Genomic DNA, 18,407 nt, shown 5'->3' on the forward strand with positions numbered 1-18,407 from the left:
GAATGAAACACTCAGGAAACGCATATTAGATACAATGGAGAGGCTAATGCAATTTCATGGCGAAGTGAAGGTCAGATAGACTTACGAAAAACTGGAACGTATGCTATGGCGAGTTTGCGTTTCTTTCAAGATGTCTCTAGAGCTCCTAAAAAAGCAGAAGACTTATCTCCAGAAGAAGACCATTGGATAAAATCAGCTTACATGGGAGGTTTAGTATGGGCTGAGCCTTATGAAGGCATTGCGACTGAATTGGATTATAATGAATATTACCCGCATATCTTAGCTTATGAGGGAGCATGTTGGCCAATAGGTCCAGGAGAATTTAAAACATTTACACACATTTAGCGTTAATTCTAACAATTATAATCTAAAATATGGAATTTATCGTGTTTCCATTGGAAGTCATCCAGCGGATCAAAAATGTACAAGAACATTTCGCTATAATCCCGCAGGATATTACACTCACTATGATATACAAATGGCAATAGATCTAGGTCTTTACATAGAATTATCTTCTGAAAGTCCTAATGCTCTAATATTCGAGCAAAATAAACTCATGAGCGGACATGATATTTTCCATCAATGGGCAAGATATCTTACAGAGATCAAGCATGAAGGTGGACAGGTAGGTACAGTCGCCAAGCATATGCTAGTATCACTCTGGGGGCGATTATATTCAGATGGGCAAAGGCCAGGACCACATCGATGTATGGCCCCATTTATTTCAGCAAAGGGACGAAAAATTCTATCGGAAAAAATTAGACCACTAGGAGATTGTGTAAAGCGAATCCACACAGATGGTTTCATTATTTCGGGCAAAGCCACTAATCAACTGATTGAAAGATATAGATTGAGGAGTAAGCTAAAAATCGAAAATCTGGCATCGTATCAATAAAAAATGTAATGAATTTAAAGTGACTTTGAAGAAATAGTTCCTCCAACATCTACGAAATCTGAAAGATCACCCATCCGTTACTTGCCTTTACCAAATGAGATTCTAGATAGAATTTTCCATTATCATAAAAAGAATGAGGGCGAGAAATTACATCCTCTTTTATTAGTTAATAAACGATGGTATTATATCGCTAGAAGACTAATATTGCAAAAAATAGTCCTAACAGGCATTTCCGGGATCAAGTTCACAAAGGCATTAAGCAAAGATACGAAGCCAGTTGCATGTGAACAAGTGCTAGGTCTAAAATTTATTGGAGAAATAAATATAAAGCCAGATGTGTACATTTCCGAAGTATGTAAAGCATGCCCAAATTTGCAACGGCTAAGTTTTGAAAATAGTGGTTCACATATACTCAAAAATAAAAATCTAGAAACGCTTCTAGTCGAGTGTCCCAATTTAAAATCACTTGTAATAAGAAGCTCCAGACGCTTAAGCCCGAAAACAATTACAAAACTTCCAAAACTGGCCCCTAGTTTGGAAAAGATAGTAATTAGGGAATGTTTACGGATTAGAAAGGATATATTAACTGATTTCCAAAACTTATACCCAAAAATAAAACTCATATTTGAAGAGGAATAGCCCGACGATGATCAGGACTAGTATCAGAAAAGTTGAGATAAACATTTTTTTTTATTTGGGAATTATTTTTTAAATTGAACTTTTTTTTTCTAACATTATTATACCGAAAAGTATAAACAATGCTTTCATACAACCCACTCGAAGAACCAGATACAATTGCTGAAATTGTTCAAAAGCTTCCATTAGAAGTTCTAGATAAATTCTGCTGGATAAATAGCACTTGGTATAAAGAAATCCAGCATGAGCTTCGACGAAGATGGAAGATACAAGTATTAGAATATCAAAAATTGGATAATGAACAGGAGTTAGAAATGGAAGAGGTAGAGAGAAAATATCCTAATGATGAATTCATGCAAGGATATTTACATTGTGAAATATGGGGGACTTATATCAAAAGGGAACTCGAAGAAGCTAAAAAACAGGTGGAGATCGAAAGCTATTTGCTTCGTAATGGAATGCTCTATGAGCAAGAAAAGGAAATGGTAAAATATAATATACAGCAGATAGCTAAAAATGAAATTCCTTGGGATGTCTAGGGATTTTATTAGAGAAGGGAACGTGCGACTCTCTTCTTTGCAACCGAAATCATAGAGTCTAGTTCATGCCGGTGAACCAGATTAGTGATACGATACAAATATACGAGTTCCCCGCCTAGCAGTTGTGTTATTATTTTATTTGAGGGATTTTTTTTCTGGCACAATAAATATTCAGTTATAAAAAAAATAATACTAAAATGATAAGTGAGCGGACCCTTTCAAGATCACGCCCAGCATTTTTGAATAAAACAGCCGAAAGTAAAAAACATTCATCCAATAGCACGCTAGCGAGTATGTGAAAAGCATGGAAAAACTATCGAAGTTAGCAGGACTCGATCACCAAAATGCTATAGTATTTAGTGTACTTAATGGAGAAATCAAAACAATAGAGAACAAATTGGATGAATATTATTCTCGGTTTGAAAAGCTAGAAAGAACTGTAGACTGGATAGGAAATTATGTAGAAGAGCAAACTGGTTTAGAGCCTGACAAAGAACTAACAGATTCATCCGATTCAGATTATGCGCCACCAGAATAGAAGGCGAGACCTAGAAGGAATCCGGTCCGAGCAGTTCGATCCAATTAGTCCGGAGCAGTGATCATCAGTCTGGAGAAGTGATCACCAGCTCGGAAGAATTGCTGAGCCATGCACAGCGCCTTCGGCCAAATTGTGCGACAGGGGGAATTTCTCACATATCAAGCGAAAAGAAGTTATATTAACTTCCTATTCTTATTTTTTCCCAAACAAATGTGACCGGAGGAAGAAAAAATGTCTAGTTGCGGTATAGGACTTACCCTAAAAGCAAATAGTGCCAACAAAAGTATATGTTATGAAAGGCTGGTGGACTTGCAATTCCGAGATCGCCAGGCGTAAAGCCAACTATATGTATTGCAGGGTAGATCTACATGTGAAGAGGTATGAGGATTCTGTTTACATGTGCTTTCATAGAGTTCTTGGCATCATATGACAAGCTAATCACGCCTTATATCTCCTTAACCTTTTCTCAGTAAGATATAAAGCGTGTAGGAGTATGTAGAAGTTCAGCCAACTTTCCGCAAAATTTATAAGGTGCGTATATGTCAGAAGTTGTGTATGTATGGGAACGAAAATTTCTCATTACAGGACATTGTATTTAGAAAACAAGATGTCTTCCAGTACAGATAATGATATTATCAGTCTTAACTTCCGCTACCGCAATGCCGGAAATAAAAATATACTTTTCGCGATTGAGATTTCCAAGGATAAAAAGTCTCTGATCTTGAAGAAGAAGTAAAAAAGAAGCTGGGGCCAATCGATCGTAATGACTTCCTCCGTCAAATTTATCCTAAGGAGAAGCCTATGCGAATAGAAGATAGGATTTTTTCCTATTTTAACGAGACGCCTGATGATGAACGACCTGGTTGAGAACTGGGATACGGAAGCCCTTATCGATTTTTTGAAAGAGCAAAACCTCAAGCTCGACGACGATGACTTGGGAATACTTCGCAACGAAAAGATTACTGGCCAAGACTTTCTTGACATGACCGAAGAAAAATTTCGTAGTTATGGTTTAAAAGGTGGCCCTGCCATAAGACTTGCAAAAGAGGTCCAGACCCTCAAAGAAAAGCCGAAGCGTGCGTTCTCCTCGTACCTTAGCTTAAGTGAAGTGTTGGCGGAATATGGGTACGACTCTGATGGAATAGATTCCATACCGCTCTTCTCCCTTCCCACTTACGAAATTCAGGATGAAAATAAGATCTTTAAGCGTTGCATGGAAGAGGTTTTGGGCAGGTTGCGCACATATGGAACTTTACAACCTGACAGCTTGGAGGCAATGCGTAATGAGTACGTTGTGGCCCTCCTACATGCTGGCATCCATATCGTCATGGATATAACAAACAAGGACCTTAGCATGAAACCTCAGTATGGAATAATTGGTGAAGAAAGTCGGGGCGGGTCGATTATGCAATAAAGGTAATTTAATTTGTTACTCCCGCTCCACTCTAGTTCCAGTCATAATTGGGATAACTTAACACTAACACATCTATGCAAATCGTGGTTAGGAAGCTGAAGACCTTATCTGTATTACAGAGGATAAACAGCACAAGGTCCCCCTAGGCTTCGCACAAAATATCAAACAGCTTCAGAGCGCATGTGAGACGAACAAGAGGAAGAGAAAGCGGGGTGAAGAGGATTTCGATTACCTCTATGGTATCGTCACAACAGGTCTGGACTGGCACTTCCTTCTATATAGTCCTGGAAAAATATCCAAGGCAAGTGATACTGCATACTTGATCGAATTTTCTAGGAAGGCCTTGGAACCAAACTCAAAGTCATACCAATCATTATGTGATAGCGTGAAAGAGGTTTTGGGCATAATTGTGGGTTTGTTAATGGATAGGGCGTGTGTGGAGGATGAGCCGGAAAGAAAGAGGGTTAGGATAGAGGGGTATCGTTCGAAAAAATAATCATGTATAATAATAGCATAGTCTTCATGTATCGCGGGCAAAGTCCCGAACATTTGTATTTATTTTTCGCATGTATTAATAAAATGGAAAATTTCCGTCACGAGTGACGATCGGCAAAATTTCACGTGATTTTCGATCGTTCACGGTTGCACTGCTTTAATTTGCTACAAATTGGAGAAAATTATTATTGGATTTCGGGGAAAGAGAAATATATTTAGGAAAAGTTTTGACTTCGACAAGAGTCTGTTCTAAAGGTTTTTCATATTCCAAGCATATTCTTTGATATTCTTTCTGCTCAGAAGAAATCGTTTCATTACCAAGATGTCTATCACTCAAGTCGATCCAGATTCTGAAATATAAAAATCTTTCTCCGGCTCTTAAACTAATCACGAATTAATTTTTTAAATTTTTTACTGTGGAATATAATTAACCATTAGAAAAAGTAATGCATTAAGCTTTATTAAAATAAAATAATAATTATAGAATCGGTATACAGCTATTATTGATATTATATTTGTTATTGTAGATTGTACATTGATAATTGATAAAAATATCCATGTTAAGCGCGGAATTAACTTATTTTTTACACATTAAATGGGTAGAAGTCAAGTTTGATTTTCTTTTCGGGATTCTCATGCTCATTCTTCTCCACGCCTCGTTTAGCCCGACCATGCTTTTTAAAGAAGTCATCCTCACTTTTATATGGTCGATTTCTAATAATCTCTTCAGCAGTGACATCACCAACCCCTTGTGATTCTGAAAAGTTGGGTTGATGTTTTTTGTCAAGGCAAATGTAGCACGAGAAGAAAATACAGGACCAAAGTATTGTTCAAAATTACTACGCGAAATAATAAAGCATTCGTCACATGAAACTGTTTCATAAAATGGCTGTGTTGTGAAAACAATCGTTATGTGACGGTGCTTAGCAAGTTTATCGAAAAGCTCTTTTTTAGTATTAATAGAAGTAACATAATTCTTAATGTGTTCTTTGAGAAGATTGTTTAAAGTGTATGTGGCCGAGTTATAGTCATATTTGGCTTGGTGAATACTAAAGAGACGATCACCTTGAACTGTTTGCAAAACTCTGAATGAATCTCCCCATTCAGCAGACGCACCATTGACAACCACAACTTCGCCTTCCTCCCAGGGAATGGACTTTGCGGTACCTTTTTCTGTTAATTTTGAACATGGGAATTGCTCTTGTGCTTGGCAGACAGAAAGTTTCTTCAGCCTAACCTCAATATTCTTGGCCGATACAGTCCCAAAGACACCACGATATAACTCCTCCAGATGTACCGTACGTTTTCCACGTTCCATTAGCAAGTTGGTGCGGAATGCCTCGTAGTGTGCCACAAAAAGTTCCCAATCTTGCCAATGCATAGTGTTTTGCACCCGAAATGTCTCTTCAAGACTGAAGTCCACGATTTTTAATTTGTCGTTGTATAAGCAGATAAAAAAGAAAGGCATCTTGATGGTAAATTCAGAGAAAGTGTCATCGCAGGGACTGAGAATGATATGTGCGTCACGTTCGAGGTTTTCGATCGTATAGTCTTCATCGCTTGGATCCAGGCATGTTTTGCGTTTAACAGGAATTGCATCGATACTGTGATAAAGAAGCTCTAAAGCAAGTTTTTTATTCTTCTCGATGGTTCCGTATATGTTGTAGCGTTCTTGGAGACGGTGTTTGACATTATAAAAGATGGTATTAAAGTGCTGTTTATGAATATCGCCGAAGAATTTCTTTCTATCGGTTTCGATTTCAAAGCACACTTCAAAGACGTACTGAAGTGCGCGAGGCAATCCTCCGGTGTCTTCCAAAAGTTGGAGAAATGGTCGACAAAGCATCCATTTGTACGAACCACAGTCGAATTTTTCTGCATCGTATTTTTGTGCATAATGATTTGCAATATTAAGCATTGCTCTGAATGACAGTTGTGGGCAATCGGCAAATCTAAATGAAACCCTTGATGATTCTTTGTTAGAGATAACAACTTGTGGTGCTGTTCCAGAAAGAAATGTCTGGACATAGATAAGGGATTGTGGAGCAAGCATGAACGGTGCAAGGTCATTGATCATTTCCTTAAAGAGCTGTTTTTTTGCCATTTTCCTGTTCTTGATTGCGTCATCCTCCCACAGATCGATGTTCTGAAACTCGTCAATATGAAAAAAAACAAAGAGCTGTATATTGGATTGGGAGATTAGATGAGCATAAATACAATCGAAAACATTGGGTATTTTGAAAATGTCTCTGTATTTCCAGACTCGATCACGAAAATTTGTAAACGACAAAATAAATTTTTTTTCAATGAAAAACACATAGGCAATCCGAAGGCCAATGATGACTGTTGGAGTAAGGTCATCATCATATGAATCAAGTTTGCAACCATTACCGAGGTCTAAATAGATTCTTCTAATATGCAGTTTATTTTCCCACTCAGGAGGGACCCAATTCTGATTATTTTCCAGGCGTTTGAATAGTTCATCTCCATACCGAGTTTTACCTATGCACGAGATTTAGTGATAAATGAACAACTACATGTAGAATCAGCTTGAACATTATATTAAGAACATACCTATTCCAGGAGCTCCACCACTGAATAACATGTCAAAATCTGTTTTGGCTTTAGAACCTTTAAGACGGTTCTCAATATTTCTTATAATCTTTGTAATTGCTTGATTGGTGTCACGATCCATAAAAGGCATTTCATCGTTAGGTCTATCGGTACCAGTTTCCTCCTTAACCTCCTTTAAAGCAATATCAATGGCATCCTTGACTAGTGTTTAAAAGTCAATTAAAAATCTGATCACACAGGAATATTCTGCTTTAATGAAAACAACAACTTCGCGTGTTACTTTTTCACAGTTTCTTGTGCCGATTATAAAGTAACAGGAAAGAAATCACAAATGTGGTGCGTGTAGACAAAAAAATAATGACATCAGTCAAATCGATATTTTGTTACTGCAATTTCCTTGTTCGAGAGGTAAAAAATTGGGAGACACTTACCAGTGGAAGTGGGGACTACGAAAATATGAATGCCTTGAATATCCATTTGATCAACTTTAAAATATTTACTAAACAGGTATCGAGGGTTCATCTCTTCGCCTCCGAGTTTATCTTTGATGTCACTTTCAGTAAATTTTTGAAGGTTGTTTTCTTCTTCATCAACCTTCTGACTGTTAACTTTCCAAAGGTCCATTTTATTTTTATCTTGAATTACATCTTTTATGATCTGCTCACGAAAGAGCTTCTCTTTGAAGTGTGAAACTTTAAAATTGGAAAACTCGACTTCAACTTTACTATCATCGCGATATGTTTGGCCTATGTCTTCAGTGAAACATTTATTGGAAGTTTGTCCTAGAATCAAACAATTGAGTGAAAATACCATTTTGTTCCTGTTAAAAGCGAGTAGTAGTTTAGAAAAATTTGAGAAAGTTTGAGAGAAGTCTAAGGTATATATATACTTTATATACTTTTCTGGATACATCGTGACTGATAGACTCTTGCATTTATCATTACTCATTAGATTTTTTGATTCCGACGAATTCTCAGGGTATTTATTAAAAAAAAGTGAATTACGTTACGTAATTTTTCAGTCGTACGAATGACCGAATTTGACTAACGTGGCTTTTTGTGTGCAACACAGACCGGAAAAAAAAATAAAGCGTAGTAACTTGCGATGTGAGATTTCAATTAAGATACATCTAAAATAAATATAACCATCTTATACAATTTTGTACATTATTTGACACATCATTTTCGTTTACGACAATATCATTCATTCTACCTATATTTTCTTTTGTCATATATGGTTTCATCCCACTATCACCATTTTCTAACGCCTTTCTTCCTTTTATCATTATCGCAATATCTTTTTCTATATATATTAAACATTTCCCCGTATTTAACTTTCGTCCTATATTGAATTCACAACCATTACAATTTTTAAGAAAAGGGGAATCAGAGATATCATTATCTTGTCCCATAACCTATTGTATATCACGAAGTTGGTCTGTTATGGATATTACGGAGGAGGGATGAGTTTCGTTATATTGTCAGCACTACGTTGAGCGAACAAAAAATAAAGAAACGGCAAAAGTTAAGGGCTATTAAGGGATTAAATGCGATCCACAATCATGGCATCCTTCACAATGACAAAATATCTTAATTAACGATAATGGCGATGTGTATCTGATTGACTTCGGGATGGCAAGTCGGGCGAGACGAAGGAACGACCAGGATTTAAAAGAACGAACTATGGTAAGTTCGTTTCTTTTATTTTTATTTTTATTTTTTTTACTTGAGGGAACATATTTAACGTTCCCTTTCTTTTTTTTTTAGGAAACCTGGACGAACGAAGTCGTTAACGACCAGGAATTAAAAAAAAGAACGAACTATGGTAAGTTCGTTTCTTTTTTTTATTTTTTTTTATTTTTACTTAAGGGAACGTAATTAACGTCCCCTTTCTTTTTTTTAGGAAACCTGGACGTGAGACGAAGCTGAACGACCAGGATTTAAAAGAACGAACTATGGTAAGTTCGTTTCTTTTATTTTTATTTTTTCTTTTTACTTGAGGAACGTAATTAACGTTCCCTTTCTTTTTTTTAGGACAAGGACCAGATCCGAACCAGATTCGGATCAGATTCAAATCGGATTCAAATGGATCCGAACCAGATCCGGATCAAACTGAACCAGATCTGATCAGATTCGGATCAGATCAGATCTATTAAAATAAAAATCAGATTGGATCAGATTTAAGTGGTAATGGGTATTTTTTATGTTTACAATGTAAGTGGATATGGGGAAATTGGCTGATGTCGTAGGTGAGCATAGAAAAAATTTAGCTACCTTAAAGAAGTGTGATTCTGAAGAGATTAAGAAGGAAAAGATTATTACTGTAATATTCATGACAAGAGCGATTGATCCTGAATTAACCTACTCTGGTAGCTACAAAATTAAGGATTTATAAAAACAATAAAAAACAAGAAATATGACAAAGACCATCTTGCAAACTTTCAACATTTGAACAGAACCTCCTTTAGAAACAATTATGTCCAACAACTGACAATAAGTAGTCCTTCGGTTCTGCTATTCCTGATAATATTCTTCTTGTTTGCAGAGACAATTTTCATAAACACTTTGGTAGGTTGTTTGCCTCCCAAGTTGATTTTGAATTATTGTCCGTCAACGCAAACTACACATGTCCAGATATCCTAACAAATATCTTCAGACGTTCATACTTGCTTTCCATAAATATATATAAGAACTGCAAAAGTATCGGACTTGACCCTCCAAGTTGATCCAGTCAATTATGCATGTTTATGCATAACAAAAAATTGTATTTCTTGACCCAAAATGTGATGATAATCGATAATGTGATAAAACAAAAAAATAAATTAATTAAACGTTTACTTGAACAAACTTTCAACAAATTTTAATTTCACAATTTTGACATTTTTGGCATGAAAGTATTTAAAATTATGGTTAGACTTTTTATTATTGCTTAAGCGTAAACTGTTAGAAAATGGTAATGATACAGATGTTAAATTGTCCAAAAAAAACTGCGAATCATGAACTGAAATTAACCTAGTTTTTTTTAGTTTTTTATTTTTATCATATATTGTAATCGTGTTCTTTCAATTTATTATAAAAAATAAAGTTTTACTAGCAAGTTCTGCTGATTTTTGAAGCAAATCAAGCGTGATATGAACTAGAAAATTTATAAACTTTTTAATGACATTTGTGGGATGAGAATAATTCGATGGGACAATTGATACAATAGACCGTATCCATATCCGAATTTTTCCCTAACGACTAGTTAGAATTTTTTTTATCTATATTTCATTATCATGTGGCGCTATGGTCGCAATTTTTATGTATTGTAGGCCGGCTTGGTCCCTTTAGGACCGATTTATTTCATAAATAAAGTATTATTTTACCAGTATATGAGAAATGGGTCACGTGAAATGATGCCACCTCCACTACTGTTGCTGGAAATGAGACGGTCTTGTTGGCGGACAAAATTAAAAAATACAAAACGGAGGCTCTTATCGACTTCTTGCGTAAGGAGGAAGACTTGGGTCTTGACGATGATGACTTGGAAATTATTCGAAAGCGAAAAATAATGGGTCGTGACTTTCTCAAAATGACCGAAGAGAAGTTTATGCAAGATGGTTTAGAAAGAGGACCTGCGACGAGGCTTGCCGACTTTGCCAAGAAGTGTAAGGAGAAAAAATTACGCTCGTTCTCGTCCTATCTCAGCTTAAGTGAAGTGTTGGTGGAATATGGTTACGACTCTGATGGTATAGATTCCATTCCGCTCTTCTCCCCTCCCACATACGAAATTCAGGACGACAATAAGATCTTCAAGCGTTGCATGGAAGAGGTTTTGGGCAGGTTGCGCACATATGGAACTTTACAACCTGACAGTTTGGAGGCAATGCGTAATGAGTATGGTGCACACAGTCTAAAGTCACCACTTTTTATTATGTAATTTCAAATGAATAGAAAAAAAAATTTAATCAATATTTTTTTAAAAAACTTTCTGTAATATTGTAGTTTAAACAGTATACTTTTATGTAACAGAGAGTTTTTTCAAATTGAATTACTGTAGCATAAGATATATAAGTTTTAATTTTGGTTATTTTACTATGTTTTGAATAAATTTAGAGGAATTTGGCCAGTTTAATACTAATATAATGCAGGCCAAAATTTATAAACTGGCCTAAATTAAGAATTAATATAAAAATATTTTTGTTTAAAATAACTGAATGAGAATTATTTATCTATAAACTTTATTTTTTTTTTAGAATAAATTAAATATATATTTATTATTTTTAATGAATATAGAAAAAATTTAATGGGTATCACAATTTTATATATAATAAAATAACAGATTCTTTCTAATAATATGAATTTATAAATCATTTTAGCTAGAATTAATATTAATTCTGGCTAAACAATTGGTATTCTATTCTACAAACCCACCTATATATATATATGATAAGTAAACATTGACCAATGAAATTTGCTCACGTGATTTTATAAAAATTTGGCCAACTGAAAAATAAAAAAGTGGTGGCTTTAGACTGTGCGCACGGCCCTCCTTCATCACGGGCTTTATGCTGGTATCCATATCGTCATGGATATAACAAACAAGGACCTTAGCATGAGACCTCAGTATGGAATAGTTGGCGAAGAAAGCAGGGACCGGGTCGATTATGCAATCAAGGTAATTTCTTTGTTACTCTAGTTCCAGTCGCAATTAGGATAACCTAACACTAACACGCCTATGCTAATCGTGGGTAGGAAGCTGAAGACCTTATCTGTATCACAGAGGATAGACAGCACAAGGTCCCCCTAGGCTTCGCACAAAATATCAAACAGCTTCAGAGTGCATGTGAGACGAACAAGAGGAAGAGAAAGCGTGGTGACGATGATTTCGATTACCTCTATGGCATCATCACAACGGGTAGGGACTGGCACTTCCTACTATATAGCCCCGGAAAAATATCCAAGGCGATCTACACTGCGTTTTCGATCGAATTTACTAAGAAGGCCTTGGACCCGAACTCCAACTCATACAAAGCACTATATAATAGCGTGAAGGAGGTTTTGGGCATAATTGTTGCTTTGTTAAAAGATAGGGCGTGTGTGGAGGATGAGCCGGACAGAAAGAGGGTTAGGATAGAGGGGTATCGTTCGAAAAAATAATCGTGTATATTAGCTTAGACGTCATGTATCACGGGCACAGTCCCGAACATTTGTATTTATTTTTATCATGTATTAATAAATTTTTTTTCTGGGAAGTAATAATGAAATTGCAAATACTTTATTCTGTGAAGCAAATAATAATACTTAAAAACAATATATAATAATATTTTTTAAAAAACTGATCAAGTTTTAAAATTCCTAATTCCTCCAAATACAATTCCTAGATCCTGAGTGAATATTCATTCCTAAAGCAATTAAATAAAATTATAATATAATATTAAGCTAAGGCATTCTTTTGCAGATGTGTGCTAAAATTATACATTAATTATTATTATTCTGAACATCTATGTCCATTATTGTACATATGTCATAAGATGTCGTATGAATGTTCTCAAGTATAAAACTGGCAAGTGCACTAGGTTGTTCATGAAAACACGTTACCTCACGCAAACACTGTAAAAACACATCTTGTGTTTTCGCTCCTGAATACAAAGAAAGTGGCACCACAGTGAATCTTGACAGCAAATAGCTCAAAAGTAACCTAGCCATTCTCCCATTTCCATTAATAAAAGGATGGATAGCCAATAAATGAGCAAGAAAACACGCTCCAAATTTGATAGCTTCCTCTAATTCCAAGCCTTCTCTCCTGAAATTTTGTCGACATTGACGGAATAGCACTTCCATTTTGTTCTCAATCAAATTTGGTGCCAAATAAACATAATTATCTTGCGCTGACATAACATATCGCGTTCTGTACTGACCCGCATTGTCAATCAACCCGTTGCCAACCTGTTGATGCAACTGCTTTGCAAGCAAAGGTGTAAAGCAATCAATTGGAAGGTCGGAAAAGAAAATGGTCGGGAAAATGCCGTTAATGGTATTGCGGAGGTTTTGGACTTTTTTAGCTAAGTGCGAAGAACGAGAAGGGCCGAAAATTATTCTGTGAATATAATTGCCAAGCACTTTTCTGCAAATGAAGCTAGCCAAGCGTGAAAAAGGATCAAATTTTATTCTGGGAAACATTATTTCGCGAATATTGCTCAGAAAAACTTTAAACCACGATTTTTTCAATAACTGTCGTATAACATCGAGGCCTATATCGCCTTCTGCTGAAATGCATTCGATCAAATAACGTTCATGATGAAAGTCAATGTAACCTAGCCAAAAGAGTTCATCCTCTTTATTAACGGATAATAATATGGCTTGTTGGAGACACTTGGTACTTGAGAGGAAATCCTGAGGAGCGCGGTCATCATAATCTGGTCTCCACCAAGGTTTATTCACGAAGTTAAAGTCAGAACGTATCAAAGCCATCTTGTATGAAAAAGTTCTTTTCAAGTTTGATCAGTAAGAAAAACAAACAAACAAACGCCCGTAATTTTTTCAGAAAAGTTTCTCTTGTGAAAGTTTAAGAAATGAGTGATATACTTTTCTGAATACATCATGATTAATTATAAAATGATCTTTATAAACTCTTAATTGGTGATACAGAATATGATATAATGATATAAATGATATAAGCATAGTAAAAAAAAAGTTTATAAAATTAACTTGTCGGCAAGCGAAAAAGAGTGATTCATACGATTTTATCGTTACTCAGATTGCATTCACGAGGTATTTATTTAACTCTTCGGTTGTACTACAACAATTAGTAGCCAATAAAATTAATTTTAAATTAGATAACTAGTAATGTTAACTGCAGTCGTTTTTTTAAAAAAGATCTATTAATAAACTTTTTTCAGCCAAAGATAAAGGCTAGGCCTTTTTTCAAATAATTAAGAGAAAAATCGGGTAAAATAATTTTTCATAAATCTCTTTCCACTTTCCGATCACTTTCTTATTTTTTAACTCACGTGAACCATCCGGGTGATTTATCCTGGAAGTTTTTCAAGTAATGGATGCTCTTCAGGATAATCACTAAAGTCATAAAGGTCTGCATCTTCAATCATGTCAGCATCATTCTCTATTTCAATAATTAGTGAATCTGTATCTGTATAACATAATTTGGCTTGATCCCTATACTTGCGCTTGATAAAGTTGTACCAGAAATCATACATGTAATACTTACTAAGATCTAAAATCGAAGCCCCTACATAGATTGGCTTTTGCTTCCATGAAATATTTTACGACCAACTAGTACCAGATCTGCCAACATTTTGCGCAGTCGATGCTCCTCTCCTATTGGTCGTACTAGATCTACCCGTGTGCGATGTCGGACATCTTCCATAGTTTTTCCAAATACAGCATTGTTCATTAATTTCCATAAATCTTTTTCGAAGGCATTTTTGGCATCACGACGCCGTATAGTATTTGCTGTAATATATAGTTCGAGCCAGGGAGACTGATCAAATTCTAGTACTCGATAAACATGCTCGAGTTCCATTCCTAGTTCGAGGCATTGCTGGAGATTTCGGTAATGGATAATATATCGGTCTTTAGTCTCCAACGTTGCCACCAATTTTTCTGTCTCCGCAAATTTGCCTCCACTCAATTTATCAATTAAGTCGTTATTTTGGTATGGACTAAGCTCATTTTGCTTAACTATTCGACGTTCCGGGCAGAGCAGATAGTCACTATGTGCTGGATGAAGATTTTCCAGATATCTTAATTTTACTTCCCAAGCACTGCCTCGTTTTGCAGTTGGTGAAATAGATCGTATATCCGGCAAATTATTTAGGTCGAGCCATCTGTTGGTAAATATTGTGACATAGCCGTCCGTATAAATTATTGGCATCTAAATATAGGAGTCATTTATTTGCCTTATGTATATTATAGCCTTTCATTCTGGGAAAATTTGCTTTCGTGAAGCCATAGAATTTCCGCCTCGCATCTAGCATTAGACGAATTCGTGCATATCTTCTTGACCTTTATGAAATAATTTGAGCTTGACCTTAGTCATATTTTTTGCCATATCAAATGCGAATGATGGCAATGTTATATAGTTCAAAGGGTCTAGTCCAGATACTTCCTTCATTGTCTTTCGAAATCGTTGAATAGAGTCTGCTAATATTAGAACATCAGTTATAAGATATAAAAGAGGATAATCTCCAAATGTTTTACACTCTGCTTTCTCCCATACTGTCTGCGCATGATCATATTGCTTTTGACTAATGGTGTAAATTTTTTCGTGCTCACAATCATCGATTTCTTTTAAATCATCTTTACATTTTTTACAGCCATTTTCACAAAATTTAGTCTGTCTAGCACTGTGTTAAATTCTTTTCTTGACGGGAGTTCTGTTCTAGAGAAACGCTCTGGATCATTTAATTCGTATGGATAATCACTTTTTTGTGTAAGTAGCAGGAGTAAATGTTATGGGATACTTTGTGCCATAATCAGAAAACACTTTGCTAGTTGCTCTGGTATCTTTTCTTGACCACGCAAGTTATTTGCTACTTTTTCTAATGATGGGAACTGGAATTGGCAGGAATCTATAAATTTGATCTGGCCAATTATTATCGTCATGTTTTCCACCATGATAAATTAATGGGATCTTAATTTCGTCTGGCTTTATTTGGAGTTGAAGATTACAGCCACGATGTGCTGGGCCACGATATTTTCCGGTGAAATGGTCATGATCTCTAACCCTATTATCATTTATATCGGCTCGAAGTTTCATTTGCACAAACAGCATTCGGTTGCTTTTTTGAATATATTTTCCTCTTCTATACTCAAACCTTCTGTACGATACATAGCCTCCGCTAGCATTTCTTCTGTGGCCTCGCACTTGATTTTAACACAACCATGATGTGCACCGCCTATGAATTTTCTGGCTGAATCAAAATATTTTACTTTATTATATCGGGTTTCATGTAGCATTCCTTCACATATGTAACATCTTATGGAAGACTTATGTCTCCATCAATCATGTTCTGTCATTTTTATTTTTTCCAGGTTATGCAACTTTGGCTTGATGATTTCCTCCAAATCTCATTGCATGCTTTCTCATGATTCTGCAATTGAGTTCGGAGTGCGTCTAGCAATTTCTTTTGCAAGCTTCCCATCCGTTTGGATTAAAGTATAACTGTAACTATTAGGCTTCTGCTTCCGTAGTTTAATGGTTTTTTCATTGATAATACTGTTTTCTATCGGATCACTATCTGCTTCGAGATCCTTAACGAAATAAAATGGAACATTTTTCATTGCCTTATAATTTTTGAATTTCATGAGCATTCCTTTTTCTGGAAAGATTTCTCTTTGCCCTGCATTAGGGTTATTTCGGCCATGACAGTTGTTTTATGTGCTCTTCGAGTAATCCAATCTTGTAAATGGGGCAATCATGTAGTGACGGCAGAAATATTTTCGCCCATGATACTTATTCCAAGTTCGCATGATCTGATTCCATCCATTTTCGCCATTGATAAGACAGTAATGCGTATTTAGCCCTTCTGATATGTCATTAATATTATGGCGATCTCTCAAGTCTTCCTCTCCTTCAGTAAATAATATCAAATCTACTAGATGTTCTCTTTAATAGTTAAACTCTGATATACGGAGCGGGTCTAACTTTCTGATCATTTGCTCTTTATCATTTTTGAGTGGTGCTGGATAGAATACATTTATTGAGTAAGACAGGTTATTTTCTTCAAATGTATCTATATCTCGCAATGTGACCAGAAAATTTATTCCTGTAAAATCTAATGCATTATCAAAGCACTATAATCTTCCAACATCATGAAGATTTCTTGCTCTGGTTCCCTGTCTACGAGCCTCCTCACTAGCTAAATAAGCCTTTAAACAGGCTTCGAAACATCTTTCATCCGTATTTTGTGGATTGATTATTCCTAACTGAGGTTTTGCCCAAATCTTTGGTAATGCAAAATGTGATCTACCTCGGAATGGTTGATAAGCGCTTATTTCAAGAAATATTTTTATTCCATATTCATAAGTCCAGCCCGAATGTTGATTACGTTCCATTTCATCGATTTTATCTAAGATTTCATGGTATTGTCGTGAGACTGTTTGATCTATTCTATCCTGGCGAATAGTATCCAAAATTTCACTTGGAAAAGCTATGTCTTGATCTATTCGAGGATTATGAAATCTTCCTACTGGCACAAATCGATACATATGAGCTATGAGAACTATCTTCGTTTTTATTCCCTCTAAGCGTACCAACTCTCTTCTGTATACATCACTGATTTGGTCTGCAATATCCTCAAACATGGCTATTCTCGATATTGATAAGTTTCTGGAATAATAACGAGATGATCGACAAATAAGCTTTGATCAGAAATTCTTCTAGTTTCTACTAATCATTTTGGAGCTGGATCTTCTATTCTTCGAATTATTATTTTTTCTTCTGGCTCGGACTCATTTTCAGAATCTGATTCAGAATCTGATGTTTCTCCTTCATTGGCGGTATCATAGTCACTGTCCCTCTGACTCCGCCTCTGGCTCAGCTTCTAGTTCTGGTGGCTCAGAAGGTTCGGTTTTCTCAGGTGGTACTGGTGCCGGGTCTCCCCAGCTTGGTAAGAGATTTTCGAACAATCGTCCTAATGTGCTGGTGATACTACCAAGTAATCCGCTCATATTTTCTCAATGATTATATAGTGTTAAAAAAAAAGTTTAAAATAAAAATTATTTTATTTGGATAATTATAGTTAAACATTTATTTAAAAAAGAAACTATGGAAGGATTTTATCGTTGTTTCTATATCCTACGAAGTGGCACAGTTTGCAATAAAGGATGTTATCACCCGGATGGGTGCAAAGTTCACCGGAATTCACTCCATGTATACATCCTGGATGCAATAAAAAAACTTTCTCTGAATATGGTGCTTGTAAAAAACATTCAGGCAAGCATCATTCTAGAGCGTTTTATCAACGTCAAAAGCTTGCAAAAATTCAGGCTAGTGATGAGGAATATTCTAAGGAATATTCTTAGGAAGATTTGGGTTTGGAACTTTGGATTTGTTTGGGGGAGGAATATTCTGGGGATGATCCCGGAACTCAATATGTATGCATTTGTATCACATGATTTTTCACCCGGCTTGCCTTATAATATTAGCATATATTTAAAAGGGTAGCATAGGGTCGAAAAAATATAGCATCCATATGAGCTTCGCCCTAAAGGGCTTGCTCATATTCCTGCTATATTTTTTCTCCTAGCAAGTGCTACCATATTATTGTATGCGAATTGGGAGGCAATTTCCATATCATTTATTGCTTTCATAATT

The 18,407-nt window shown here is 35.7% G+C and overlaps 9 protein-coding genes across 9 annotated transcripts; 4 read left to right on the top strand and 5 right to left on the bottom strand.

The window, feature by feature from the left end:
• Window positions 1-105: 105 nt before the first annotated feature.
• OCT59_014903 (uncharacterized protein) lies at window positions 106-345 on the top strand (the record flags this gene model as incomplete). The annotated part of the gene is made up of 1 exon (XM_066150316.1): window positions 106-345. One exon carries the CDS (start codon window positions 106-108, stop codon window positions 343-345), a length of 240 nt encoding a protein of 79 aa, XP_066002494.1.
• A 133-nt stretch (window positions 346-478) lies between these two features.
• OCT59_014904 (uncharacterized protein) lies at window positions 479-1,534 on the top strand (the record flags this gene model as incomplete). Its single annotated transcript, XM_066150317.1, has 2 exons — window positions 479-857; window positions 933-1,534. 2 exons carry the CDS (start codon window positions 479-481, stop codon window positions 1,532-1,534), a joined length of 981 nt encoding a protein of 326 aa, XP_066002495.1.
• A 119-nt stretch (window positions 1,535-1,653) lies between these two features.
• OCT59_014905 (uncharacterized protein) lies at window positions 1,654-2,070 on the top strand (the record flags this gene model as incomplete). The annotated part of the gene is made up of 1 exon (XM_066150318.1): window positions 1,654-2,070. One exon carries the CDS (start codon window positions 1,654-1,656, stop codon window positions 2,068-2,070), a length of 417 nt encoding a protein of 138 aa, XP_066002496.1.
• A 304-nt stretch (window positions 2,071-2,374) lies between these two features.
• On the top strand, window positions 2,375-2,608 carry OCT59_014906 (uncharacterized protein; the record flags this gene model as incomplete). Its single annotated transcript, XM_025324323.2, has 1 exon — window positions 2,375-2,608. The coding sequence occupies one exon, from the start codon at window positions 2,375-2,377 to the stop codon at window positions 2,606-2,608; it is 234 nt and encodes a 77-aa protein (XP_025186861.2).
• Window positions 2,609-4,674: 2,066 nt separating this feature from the next.
• Window positions 4,675-7,904, bottom strand: OCT59_014907 (uncharacterized protein; the record flags this gene model as incomplete). Its single annotated transcript, XM_066150319.1, has 4 exons — window positions 4,675-4,900; window positions 5,264-7,019; window positions 7,092-7,292; window positions 7,523-7,904. 4 exons carry the CDS (start codon window positions 7,902-7,904, stop codon window positions 4,675-4,677), a joined length of 2,565 nt encoding a protein of 854 aa, XP_066002497.1.
• A 316-nt stretch (window positions 7,905-8,220) lies between these two features.
• Window positions 8,221-8,502, bottom strand: OCT59_014908 (uncharacterized protein; the record flags this gene model as incomplete). The annotated part of the gene is made up of 1 exon (XM_066150320.1): window positions 8,221-8,502. One exon carries the CDS (start codon window positions 8,500-8,502, stop codon window positions 8,221-8,223), a length of 282 nt encoding a protein of 93 aa, XP_066002498.1.
• Window positions 8,503-12,550: 4,048 nt separating this feature from the next.
• OCT59_014909 (uncharacterized protein) lies at window positions 12,551-13,543 on the bottom strand (the record flags this gene model as incomplete). Its single annotated transcript, XM_025310050.1, has 1 exon — window positions 12,551-13,543. The coding sequence occupies one exon, from the start codon at window positions 13,541-13,543 to the stop codon at window positions 12,551-12,553; it is 993 nt and encodes a 330-aa protein (XP_025186866.1).
• A 2,631-nt stretch (window positions 13,544-16,174) lies between these two features.
• Window positions 16,175-16,402, bottom strand: OCT59_014910 (uncharacterized protein; the record flags this gene model as incomplete). Its single annotated transcript, XM_066150321.1, has 1 exon — window positions 16,175-16,402. The coding sequence occupies one exon, from the start codon at window positions 16,400-16,402 to the stop codon at window positions 16,175-16,177; it is 228 nt and encodes a 75-aa protein (XP_066002499.1).
• A 483-nt stretch (window positions 16,403-16,885) lies between these two features.
• Window positions 16,886-17,761, bottom strand: OCT59_014911 (uncharacterized protein; the record flags this gene model as incomplete). Its single annotated transcript, XM_025324324.1, has 2 exons — window positions 16,886-17,420; window positions 17,604-17,761. 2 exons carry the CDS (start codon window positions 17,759-17,761, stop codon window positions 16,886-16,888), a joined length of 693 nt encoding a protein of 230 aa, XP_025186867.1.
• Between the last annotated feature and the right edge of the window lie 646 nt (window positions 17,762-18,407).

This window comes from Rhizophagus irregularis, chromosome 22 (genome assembly GCF_026210795.1).
Source record: "Rhizophagus irregularis chromosome 22, complete sequence".
Classification (NCBI taxonomy): Eukaryota; Fungi; Glomeromycota; class Glomeromycetes; order Glomerales; family Glomeraceae; genus Rhizophagus; species Rhizophagus irregularis.